General features: G+C 43.8%; 1 protein-coding gene across 34 annotated transcripts in view; it reads right to left on the reverse strand.

Moving 5' to 3' along the window:
• The window catches only part of ptk2 (protein tyrosine kinase 2), a 465,509-nt gene that overhangs the window by 42,255 nt on the left and 410,025 nt on the right, over positions 1 to 13,229 (reverse strand). For all 34 annotated transcript variants that reach the window (XM_033019915.1, XM_033019912.1, XM_033019913.1 and 31 more), the window contains one exon: positions 1,944 to 2,055. In XM_033019915.1, coding sequence (XP_032875806.1) covers positions 1,944 to 2,055 — 112 coding nt within the window. The remainder of the gene's footprint in view (positions 1 to 1,943; positions 2,056 to 13,229) is intronic.

Here is a 13,229-nt window from a genome sequence, read left to right on the forward strand (position 1 = left end):
AACCCCCTTTCAACTGTAAGATAGACACAAAATGCTGGAGTAACTGAGTTGGAGCACTCTGGAGAAAATGGATAGGTGACATTTTGGGTCGGGACACTTCTTCAGACTGATTGTAGGGGGGATGAATTGGAAGCAAGAAACCGAGCTTTTGGAGTATTGCATGCAGTTCTGGACGCCACATTACAGGAATAATGTGGAGGTTTTGGAGGGGGTGAAAAAGAAGTTTACCAAAATGCTACCTGGATTAGAGGATATTAGCTATAAGGTGGAGAGATTTGACAAACTTAGATTGTTTTCTCTGAAGCAGCAGAGCTGAAAACAGACCTGATAGAAGTATACTATATGAGTGGAGCATAAATAGGGTAGAAATGTCCTTTGGGAGAAATCCACCCTTTTCTAGGGTGGAAATGTCAAAGACGCGAGATATGCAAGTTTAAAGGAGAAGTGTGGGGCAATTAAAAAAAATATATATAGAGGGTGATGGGTGCCTGGAATATGCTGCCTGGGGTGGTGGTGGAGGCAGATACAGTAGTGCCGTTTCAGATGCTCTTAGATAGATACATTGACTGCGGGAAATGGAGGGGTTTGGGTCACATGCAGGCAGATGAGATGAGCTTGGTATCACGTTCAACACGGATATTGTGAGCTGAAGGGTCTGTTCCTGTGCTCTACTTTTCTATGTTCCATATTCTGTTGTTACACGTGTTGCCTTTTACATACCCCAATTCAATCAGTCCACCATTGGTAGTGGTGCTTTTCCTTTGCTATCCAAGTCTCCAGCTCTAGAATATGTTCAAAATCCCTTGGTTTCTCTTTTCACTTTTAAAAATAGTCTTTCAAAGTAAATATTCAGCCAGACCTTTGGATCACCTATATTAACATACCCTATAGCTTGGTGTTAAATTTCATTTAATGATTTGACATTAGTACTTTGGGAGATTTCATTATGTTAAACATAATATACCAATTTGAGCTGCTGTCAGAAATTTAAACCCAGACAACACCATGTGAAATTTTTACATCCGAATCATTCAAAATTTCACAATCCTAATAATCAAATCTGAAGTATTGCGACGTGCGGCCTCGTACAAAAAAAAAAGAGAAACAGTAACAAATCTAAACCTACATATGCGGGCCCTGACAATATTCCACCTAAAGCCCTGAAAGTAGATTTAGGCTCATCAACAGACATGCTCTATGGCTTCTTTGGGAGAATTTGGGAAGAGGAAAAGGCACCCACAGAATGGGCAGAGGGATACATCGTGAAACTGCCAAAAAAAGGTGACCTAAGAAAATGTAACAACTACCGAGGAATCATCCTACATCCTCAACCATCTTCAGGAAGCTGTAGACAAGAGGCTACGGGACCAGCAAGCAGGATTCAGGAAGGATTGCTCATGCACAGACCACATAGCAACATTACGGATCATCATTGAGCAGTCTATTGAATGGAACACGTCCCTGTACATCAACTTCTTGACAGCTTAGACAGGACAACACTATGGCGCCTAATGGACCACTATGGAATTCCCACCAAGATCATAAACTTAATCTAGAACTCGTATGATGGAACCTCATGCAAAGTTATGCATGCAGGCCAGCTCTCTCAGAGCTTTAGTGTCAGGACGGGCGTCAAGCAGGCTCAACTGGGGAGATCTCGAAAGAACTGCCAACAACCGAGTGATGTGGAAGACATTTGTCAATAGCCTAGGCTCCCTAGAGGAGCAAAGGGCTTAAGAAGAAGAAGAAGAAGAAGAGGATATGCATTTAGCCTTTAAATTATTTCATGTTTATATATGTTTATATATAAAACAGTTAATAGGAGGGAGGCCCTTGGATTTGCAAAGATGCATTATGTCAAACCTGGAATCAAACAATGAAAGAATACTACAATATAAGTACATTGTACCAATCAGATGTTTTAAAATCTGTGAAGTCTGTACCTTTGGAGGGGCTTCATCTGATCCTCCAGAATCCCAGGAAACTGTGATCTGTCGTCTCTGCTCCATTCTCATCCGTTCTTCTTGCTGCATTTTCTCTTCTTCCAATATTGTGCTGAAAGCGAAAATTGTATTTTATCCATTAATCAGAATAAACAAACTACTTATAATAATAACTGGGCCTCATTGCTGAAGAAAATCCAGACGATTAGAAAATAAATATTTTTATTATTCGAAACATGTATTGGGTAAAGGCAGGGCTGGATTTAGATGAAGAGAGGCCCTAAGCTGTTCCACTTGTAGGCCCCTCCCAATCTCCCACCCCCACGACTAGAGGAAGATGGTCCACCAGATTGACACCGATTTGCAGCCGAACCAGTGACCAATGAGATAAGGGTCTGGAAAGCTGCGCTTTATTTATTTATTTATTTATTTATTTATTGCCAGTGCTAGTGTCGAGTTATTGGCTTAAAACACTATCATTCTGAAATGGAGGGCTAGGAAAATTACTGAAGGGTTGTTTAGAGACTACAGTGCGTTGTGACAGCGTATGTAAGAAAGGCCTATGACAGTGTCAACAATATTATACACCTTGCAGGGCTCTCACTTAATTTTTTTTCTCTGTTGTCAGCCGGGCAACCTTGGCAGCTTTTTAAGTTGCCAAATGACAGTTTAGGTGGTTTGCATGACGCGTGTGATAATGTGCTCGGACGAAGTGCGTAATTATCAGTCGGAATTATGCTCAATGAAGCATTCACATATTATTTCTGCTTCAAATAAAGTCATAAACTAAACATATTCACCAATCAAGACATGATTTATACCACAATGACATGCAGCAAAATTATAATACAGTATCTCAACTCTTTTTACACATTGCAATGAATGCAATTTCTATTATTTCTTTCCACTTCCAAACAAAAATATGGTTGGATTATTCAGCGTATGATCAACCTCGGTGAGACCAAGCGCAGGCTTGGCGATCGCTTCGCACAACACTCAGTTCGCAATAACCAACCTGATCTCCCGGTGGCTCAACACTTCAACTCCCCTTCCCATTCTGAATCTGACCTTTCTGTCCTGGGCCTCCTCCATGGCCAGAGTGAGACCCACCACATATTGGAGGAGGAGCACCCCAGCGGTATGAACATTGACTTCTCTAATTCCAGGTAATCCACACTGTCTCCTCCCCTTCTCAGCTCTCCCTCAGTCCCCTGGCTCCCCCTCTTCCTTTCTTCTTCTAGCCCCCCCCCCCCCCCCACCCTCACACCCGCTGAGTTTCTCCAGCATTTTTGTCTACCTTCGATTTTTCAGCATCTGCAGTTCCTTCGCAAACATTCTTAATTTCTTATTAAGAAGCTTCCTCATTTTAGGGATGAGGGGGTAGCAAATGCTGATTTGGCCAGTGGTAGTGATTCCAGCATTGGCTGAAAGAGTGTCATGGAGATAAATCAGAAGGAGGTGTATATCGAATGAATAAATTTGAAATTCCAAAATGGAAAGAAGAAAATAAACTGCTGCAAATATGACATTTAGTTGGCACTTGAGCCTTATGTGTCATAATCTTTCCTGGTCTCCACCATATCACAGTCCTTCCCTTTCTTTTTCTCTCAGTTTCTCCGGAACTTCTAATTTTTTAATACCATTCACACAAGTTCTATTATCCCACTTTCCTCACCCACTCCCTACACATTAGGGGCAATTTTACAGAGACAAGTTAACCTACAAAGCCAATGAGTCTTTGGGATGTGGGAGGAAACCCACACGCTTGCAGGGAGAATGTGCAAATTCAACACGGACAGTGCCCGAGGACAGGATCGAACACAGATCTCTGGCGTGTGAAGCAGCAAGTCTACCAGCTGTGCCACTATATTTTGTTTTCCAACACACAAAAAATTATACGTTGATAACTTTGGTTACTAAAAAAATGAAAATAGCCATTTTCAGTTTTAAATCTCCAAGTGACGCTATGTCCCCCTTTACAGCTACTGTATGTTTTAATTAAGTTCAAGACTATGGGGCAGTACATTGGCCATAAAGTTGCTGCCTAAAAGTGCCAGAGACCCGGAATTGATCCTGAATATGGGTGCTGTCTGTATAGAGTTTGCTCCTTTTCCCTTTGATCACATGGGTTTTCTCCGGGTTCTCTTGTTTCCTTCCACATTCCAAAGGTGTGCAGGAACCTATTTCAGATCCAACCCAAAACATAATATTTTCCTTTTGTCCAGAGATTCTGTCTGACCTGTTGAGTTACTCCAGCTTTTTGTGTCTATCTTCAGTTTAAACCACCGTTTAAACTGCAGTTCCTTCCTACACACACGATACTATACGATAGAACTTTATTAATCACAGGAGGGAAATTGTCTGTGTGTGTGTGTGTGTGTGTGTGTGTGTGTGTGTGTGTGTGTGTGTGTGTGTGTGTGTGTGTATATATATTATATACACACACATATATATTTATATAGTTACATATTCATATATAAATATACACCGTTTTGTTTTCTCATTTATAACATTGTTCACAGAGTACTATGTTTACATATTCTGTTGGGCTGCTCCAAGTAAGGATTTCATTGTTCTAACTGGGACGTGAGAGAATAAAACACTCTTGACTCTTGACTTACTCCGCCAATGTGTGGGATAGAACTAGTGTACGGGTGATCAGTGGTCAGCGTGGACTCGGTGGGCCGAAGGGCCTGTTTCCACGCTGTATCTTTAAATTAAACTAAAAACACTAAAACCAGAGGGAGTCTACATAAGGGTCTCTACCCGAAACGTTCTTCTATCCAGAGTTGCTGGCTGCTCCATGGAGTTCCCCCGCACAATTAAAGCATGGAGTAGTCTTCACCCTACCATAATTACCCAATCAGATGCAACTAAATTTAAGGTACCTCTTTTTTCCCCCAAGAACCCTTTTTTGCTTAAGTCCAAGTCAAGAGAGTTTTATTATCATGTGTCCCAGATAGGACAATGAAATTCTTGCTTGCTGCAGCACAACAGAATATGTAAACATAATACAGAACAGGAGATAAAAGTTCAGTGTGTTTATATACCATAGACCATAGATATACACAATAAATAAACAGATAAAATGCAACAGGCTGTACTTGTTCAGCCCTCCACCACCTCAGTTTAAATTCCATTTAGAATATTTATGGAGGACCAGGAAACCAGAAGCAAGAGTTACTCCAGATCCAGGGTCAGGGAGTGATTCTGCGTTGGTTTTCAGCGGTCGCGGCAAGGCGGCGACCGGACAGCAATGGCGGCCAAATCTCCCACAATTCAAAGCGAGGGAGAAAGTGCCCAGCGCCGACCAGTTGCCGTAGCAGTGCGAATGCGCAGGGCGGCCGATGATGTACAGGGGGGAGGATGTGCTGGCCGTAGCAGTGCGCATGTGCAAGGCAGCCTGCCGTGCCGGCAGATGAGGAGCGAGTGGAGAGCAGAGCCCGGCGGCCTGGACACGGATGGCGGGCGGAGACGGAGAGTGATAGAGGGGACCGCCCAGAGTTGAACGGCAGGTTTTCAGAGTAATCCCATTTCCCCCTTCTACTTCCAGGCAAAACAGTGTTTCTCACATGCCCATTAACTTTAAGGAAACAAGGGAATGCAGATGCTGGTTTACAAAAAAAGAGTCAAAGTGCTGGAGTGACTCAGCGGGTCACACATCTGTGGAGAACGTGGGTCGGGGATGTTTTGGGTCGGGACTCTTCCTCAGGTGACCAAAGAAGGGTCAGAGATGCTGCCTGATCTACTAAGTGATTGTAATATTTTGTCTTTTTTTTGCCCATTAACTTACCCTGATTTCCGTTGCACCTATCAACTAAGGTTAATTGGCTACTGTAAATTACCTTCACAGAATATCTTTGGGATATCAGTTTGCTGGAACTTTGAGACAGCAGTTCTACTTGCTGCATCATTGCGCACTCCAGAAAAAAACCACATTGGGTCTTTCACAAAACTGTAATCAGATAAAAATGGGACATCAAACCAAAGAAGGGGATGTCATAAGAAATCAGCGGAAGTTTTAGACTATCACCTTAAATATGAAAAATTTAGCAGACTCTAGATTGTGGACAAGGTTACTAACAATGCTGCACCAATATTCATTCTATCAACCATGTATTACCCATGTTTGGAAAATACCCATCATTCTTTATCAGGCGTCCTCTGCTCTCACTTTTAAAAGGATCCAGTGATAATGCCATAATGTGCTAAGTGAAGTGGAAGCCATGGACACCATTGCTTTAAAATGCAAGTTTCATGTGTAGGTGTGTCGGCACTGACCATGGAGAGGTTGTATATATTTATTGCAGAGGATGATTTTCATTGCCATTGAAAACCTGGAGATTAAGAACTTCAAGTCTGTGCATCAAGGCTGCACAAAAAGCCTGCATAAACAGCAGAAAGAGCACACACTCATTCAAACTATCCACACATTCAGTCTGGCACCACTTGGTTCCATCTCTGGAAGAGCCTAGTTTACAAACTGGCCTCATCGATCAGCTTGGAACCTATAGTTTCATCCTAGACATAAATGAAGCATATCTTCTCTAGATTTGTGTTCATTTCCTTCGGCCAAATTGAAAGCCAAATAGCAAAGTAATAAATACACAGTTCAGTAGTTTTCAATGAATTTTACACCAATAAGCTCCAACTGTTAAAGGTATGAAAATAAATCCTGATAATAAAACAGTAAGTCTTCGGACTTAGGATCTTAACAATCTGCCAATTGCTGCAAGAAAATGAATGCCACTCGTTTTATACGTCAGTTTGGTGGCTAACTTGACATGTTTCATTCCAAGTGCTTTTTATTAATTGTGATAAGAATCAAGTATTATGGATCAGATCAGAAATGGTGTTTTTGAATTGCAGAGCAAAAACTTGCCTCAAATCCCTTTGTTCATGGTGAATGCCATGGCGCATGTCATGGCGCACCAGAACACATTCAAGAGAAGAAAACAAGACGACAATCAATTAGCAAGAAAATACGGTGACAACATTCAGCTGTAGGAGAAGCAATATCCCTCAAATAACTTGGCTCATATTTCCACTGTAAAATCTGTATCTGTACACAATGTGCGTCATCATAGAAAGAACAAGCAAAACCATGGAGCCGAGAAAGTACTTGAAAGAAAAGGTCTCCAATTTCAGGAATCATAAACAAGGCCGCAATTTTCAGGGTTGCATTTTCATCAATCTGCACAAATAGTATGAGGGGATCCAGTCGGATGGTACTTGACTGTAGCGTGACATACTGCTGAAGGACATTTTTACAGTGATAGTTTTATCAATGCTAAAATATGCAAATAGCTGCAATTTGAATGAAAAAAATAATTTCAAATCTGTGATTGTGTATAGAAGCATAGAAACATAGAAAATAGGTGCAGGAGTAGGCCATTCGGCCCTTCGAGCCTGCACCGCCATTCAATATGATCATGGCTGATCATCCAACTCAGGTCTTAGTCATGCAAGTCTTAGTCATGAGTATCAACCGTAAAACACGTCTTCAATTTTGTGACACAAACTTAATACTTGATATTCAAGATAGCCAGGGTCCACATATTAACTCCAAGGCTGATGCAATGGCCCTAAGTAAAAAGGTGAAAGGTTTGAGATGCAGCAGTAAGCAAAATATAAATACAGGTTGAGTACTGATGTTTATTCCAACCTTCCAAGGGTTGGGTAATTTGAACAGGCCAATCATACAAAATGAAGATAATATAAAAACCGCAAATCTGAGGTTTTTGAATTTCAAATACAACCCAAAATTCCACCGACCCTGGTTGTGTGGCAATAAATTCTATCAATCAATTCTAACAATCAATCAACCAAGGAGTTGTACTGATAAAACCCACCCTCATAGCCCACCATGTCCATGTTGACTACCATACCTATCTACATTAATCACACGCCTGCATTAATATCCTTTTATTCACTGGAGAAACAAGGAACTGCAGATGCTAGTAGCTTGAGCAAAACACAAAGTGTTGGAGTAACTCAGTGGGTCAGACAACATCTGACATGGACAGGCTGTTTTGGGTCAGGATGAAGGGTCCCAACCAAAAAAGTAGCTTTATCTATATCCTCCAGAGATGCTGCATGACTCGCTGAGTTACTGCAGCACTTTGTGTTTTGCTCCCTTTATTTACTACATTTAAATAATAGGCTAGATGGCTCAGAAATATTGTTATTCATGGTCGTCCGAAGGGGGGGGGGTGCGCTGGGTGCGACCGCACCCCCCCCCCCCTTTTCCCCCCAGAGTAAGAAAAAATGCCCAGAAATATATTTTTTTGAAATCGGAGCACAATCAGCGTTTCCATTTTGTTGGAAATCGCCCGAAATTCTGGTTCCGGCCGCTGGGGGAGAAACAAATGTGCCCATCCGCGCCTGCGCAGTTGGGGAAGCGATGCAAAATGGTGCCATCTATCCGCGCGTGCGCAGTGGGCCCGGGGCGGGATCAGACTACCATTTGTGGTTCAACCATTGAGCGCGAAGCCTCGCGTCTACTCCAGGTAAGTAGGTAGTAGGGAGGGGAGGGGTCTGCCAGGCCGCCCGCCGGGTCCAGCGTTTCCATCCGCGGCTGCTGCAGTGCGGGGGACGGGATGCAGTGTGCCCGGTCCAGTGTTTCCATCCGCGCCGGCGGTGCGGGGGGCGGGATGCGGTGTGCCCGGTCCAGCGTTTCCATCCGCGGCGTCGGAGCCTCGCCACCGGCCAGCAGACCTTCCTCCCATCGCCGGGCGGGAGCGGCTGTAACCCCAACACGAGACGCCGCTGCGGCGGGGCCCGCTGCCCTCGCCTCCCCCTGCCGCCAGGGTCCAAGCCACCCCCGCTGGCCCCACACTGACCCACGCCGGCCCAGCCACTTTCATCTTCGCAACCCCCTCCCCCGCCAGAAAGAAGGGGGGGATGTGAGTGGGAGGGAGAGAGAGAGGGGAAGGGAAGGGAAGGGGGAGAGAGATAGGGGAGGGGAGAGAGAAAGGGGGAATATCTTTAATGAGATTGTAAAATTGAGGTAGGTTTTAAAGCTATTATATTTTTTCCTCATGAATAATATCAAATAATATCAAACAATTGGAACTGCTTTCTTTGCCTTGATAATAATACTGAAAAATATGAATTCCAAAGTTTGTGACTCTTTTTGCAGCATATTTTTTAATATAATTTGAATATTACAAAAATCTGCATGTTTTCAGGGTCATCATGGATCTGTCCGTAGTTGTCCGTTGATGATGTTGCTGCTGAGGAGGGGGCACGTATGTGTCAAGCCAATAGCCTAATTGTTAAAGAGTTAAAAGATAGTCTAATCGATAAAGAGCTGAGAAGAACCCGAATCAGAGCTGCCAAGGAAAGGTACTCTGAGAAGATGAGGAGCAAGTTCTCAGCTAATGACTCTTCTTCAGTTTGGAAGGGTATGCAAGAAATCACCAGCTATAAAAGGAAAGCCCCCCGCTCTTTGGACAATCGTCAGCTGACGAACGACCTGAATGAGTTTTACTGCAGGTTTGAAAATCAGAAACGTAACCCTGAAACCCCCTTCCCAGCAAACACAGCCAGACCCCAGTCTGCAAAGAATGGACCCTGCACCCTCTCCTTCCCATTCACCACTTCACACCTACTTAAGGCAAGACTCCAGTATGAAAAGAGTGGTCCCTTTCCCAGCCCAACCAACACTTCACACTGCATCCGGAAGTGGTAGTGCATGTCGGCACAAACGATGTCGGAAAGAGGGGGATGAATATTCTGCAGCGTGACTTTAGAGAGCTCGGAAAAATGCTGAAAAGCAGGACCTCCAGGGTTGTTATCTCCGGTTTGCTTCCAGTTCCTCGTGCTGGCGAGAGCAGGAACAGGGAGATACGGGACCTGAACGTGTGGCTGAGGAACTGGTGCACGGGGCAGGGATTTAGATTCTTAGATCACTGGGGTCTGTTTTGGGGTAAGGGGGAACTGTACAAAAGGGACGGATTGCATCTTAACAGGTGTGGGACCAGCATTCTGGCAGGCAGGTTTGCCACTGCTACACGGGTGGTTTTAAACTCAATAAGGGGGGTGGGGTGTCGAATGGGCTAGTGGAGGATGGAGTTAAAGGGAAAGGGTTTCTTAAATGTGTGAGCGTAGAGACAGAGGGGTGTAAAATGAGGGTAGAAGCAATAGGTAGCAAGGTGAAAAGTAAAAGTGGCAGGCCGGAAAATCCAGGGCAAAAATCAAAAAGGGCCACTTTTCAACAAAATTGTATAAGGTGTAAGAGTGTTGTAAAAACAAGCCTGAAGGCTTTGTGTCTCAATGCAAGGAGCATTCGTAATAAGGTGGATGAGTTGAATGTGCAGATAGCTATTAATGACTATGATATAGTTGGGATCACGGAGACATGGCTCCAGGGTGACCAAGGCTGGGAGCTGAACATCCAGGGATATTCAATATTCAGGAGGGATAGAGAGAAAGGAAAAGGAGGTGGGGTAGCGTTGCTGATTAGAGAGGAGATTAACGCAATGGAAAGGAAGGACATTAGTTTGCAGGATGTGGAATCGGTATGGGTAGAGCTGCGAAACACTAAGGGGCAGAAAACGCTGGTGGGTGTTGTGTACAGGCCACCTAACAGTAGTAGTGAAGTTGGAGATGGTATCAAACAGGAAATTAGAAATGCGTGCGACAAAGGCAAAACCGTTATAATGGGTGACTTCAATCTACATATAGATTGGGTGAATCAAATTGGCAGGGGTGCTGAGGAAGAGGATTTTTTGGAATGTATGCGGGATAGTTATCTAAATCAACATGTAGATGAACCAACGAGAGAGCAGGCTATTTTAGACTGGGTATTGAGTAATGAGGAAGGGTTAGTTAGCAGTCTTGTTGTACGTGTCCCCTTGGGCAAGAGTGACCATAATATGGTTGAGTTCTTCATTAGGATGGAGAGTGACATTGTTAATTCAGAAACAATGGTTCTGAACTTAAAGAAAGGTAACTTTGAGGGTATGAGACGTGAATTGGCCAAGATTGACTGGCAATTAATTCTAAAAGGGTTGACGGTGGATATGCAATGGAAGACATTTAAAGACTGCATGGATGAACTACAAAAATTGTTCATCCCAGTTTGGCAAAAGAATAAATCAGGGAAGGTAGTGCATCCGTGGATAACAAGGGAAATCAGGGATAGTATCAAAGCGAAGGATGATGCGTACAAATTAGCCAGAAAAAGCAGCATACCGGAGGACTGGGAGAAATTCAGAGACCAGCAGAGGAGGACATAGGGCTTAATTAGGAAAGGAAAAATAGATTATGAAAGAAAACTGGCAGGGAACATAAAAACTGACTGCAAAAGTTTTTATAGATATGTGAAAAGAAAGAGATTAGTTAAAACAAATGTAGGTCCCTTGCAGTCAGAAACGGGTGAGTTGATCATGGGGAACAAGGATATGGCGGACCAATTGAATAACTACTTTGGTTCCGTCTTCACTAAGGAAGACATAAATAATCTGCCGGAAATAGCAGGGGACCGCGGGTCAAAGGAGTTGGAGGAATTGAGTGAAATCCAGGTTAGCCGGGAAGTGGTGTTGGGTAAATTAAATGGATTAAAGGCCGATAAATCCCCAGGGCCAGATAGGCTGCATCCCAGAGTACTTAAGGAAGTAGCTCCAGAAATAGTGGATGCATTAGTAATAATCTTTCAAAACTCTTTAGATTCTGGAGTAGTTCCTGAGGATTGGCGGGTAGCAAACGTAACCCCACTTTTTAAGAAGGGAGGGAGAGAGAAAACGGGGAATTACAGACCAGTTAGTCTAACATCGGTAGTGGGGAAACTGCTAGAGTCAGTTATTAAAGATGGGATAGCAGCACATTTGGAAAGTGGTGAAATCATTGGACAAAGTCAGCATGGATTTACAAAAGGTAAATCATGTCTGACGAATCTTATAGAATTTTTCGAGGATGTAACTAGTAGCGTGGATAGGGGAGAACCAGTGGATGTGGTGTATCTGGACTTCCAGAAGGCTTTCGACAAGGTCCCACATAAGAGATTAGTTTACAAACTTAAAGCACACGGCATTGGGGGTTCAGTATTGATGTGGATAGAGAACTGGCTGGCAAACAGGAAGCAAAGAGTAGGAGTAAACGGGTCCTTTTCACAATGGCAGGCAGTGACTAGTGGGGTACCGCAAGGCTCAGTGCTGGGACCCCAGCTATTTACAATATATATTAATGATCTGGATGAGGGAATTGAAGGCAATATCTCCAAGTTTGCGGATGACACTAAGCTGGGGGGCAGTGTTAGCTGTGAGGAGGATGCTAGGAGACTGCAAGGTGACTTGGATAGGCTGGGTGAGTGGGCAAATGTTTGGCAGATGCAGTATAATGTGGATAAATGTGAGGTTATCCATTTTGGTGGCAAAAACAGGAAAGCAGACTATTATCTAAATGGTGGCCGACTAGGAAAAGGGGAGATGCAGCGAGACCTGGGTGTCATGGTACACCAGTCATTGAAAGTGGGCATGCAGGTGCAGCAGGCAGTGAAGAAAGCGAATGGTATGTTAGCTTTCATAGCAAAAGGATTTGAGTATAGGAGCAGGGAGGTTCTACTGCAGTTGTACAGGGTCTTGGTGAGACCACACCTGGAGTATTGCGTACAGTTTTGGTCTCCAAATCTGAGGAAGGACATTATTGCCATAGAGGGAGTGCAGAGAAGGTTCACCAGACTGATTCCTGGGATGTCAGGACTGTCTTATGAAGAAAGACTGGATAGACTTGGTTTATACTCTCTAGAATTTAGGAGATTGAGAGGGGATCTTATAGAAACTTACAAAATTCTTAAGGGGTTGGACAGGCTAGATGCAGGAAGATTGCTCCCGATGTTGGGGAAGTCCAGGACAAGGGGTCACAGCTTAAGGATAAGGGGGAAATCCTTTAAAACCGAGATGAGAAGAACTTTTTTCACACAGAGAGTGGTGAATCTCTGGAACTCCCTGCCACAGATGGTAGTCGAGGCCAGTTCATTGGCTATATTTAAGAGGGAGTTAGATGTGGCCCTTGTGGCTAAGGGGATCAGAGGGTGTGGAGAGAAGGCAGGTACGGGATACTGAGTTGGATGATCAGCCATGATCATATTGAATGGCGGTGCAGGCTCGAAGGGCCGAATGGCCTACTCCTGCACCTAATTTCTATGTTTCTATGTTTCACACCCACTCACAGCCTGACCTCAGTCTGCAAAGACTGGGCCCTTCTACACCCAACCCACTCCAATCACCACTTCACACCCAATTACTCATTTTTAATCAGTCCCTGCAAAGACGTATTAACCAT

This window comes from Amblyraja radiata, chromosome 4, assembly GCF_010909765.2.
Source record: "Amblyraja radiata isolate CabotCenter1 chromosome 4, sAmbRad1.1.pri, whole genome shotgun sequence".
NCBI classification, from domain to species: Eukaryota; Metazoa; Chordata; class Chondrichthyes; order Rajiformes; family Rajidae; genus Amblyraja; species Amblyraja radiata.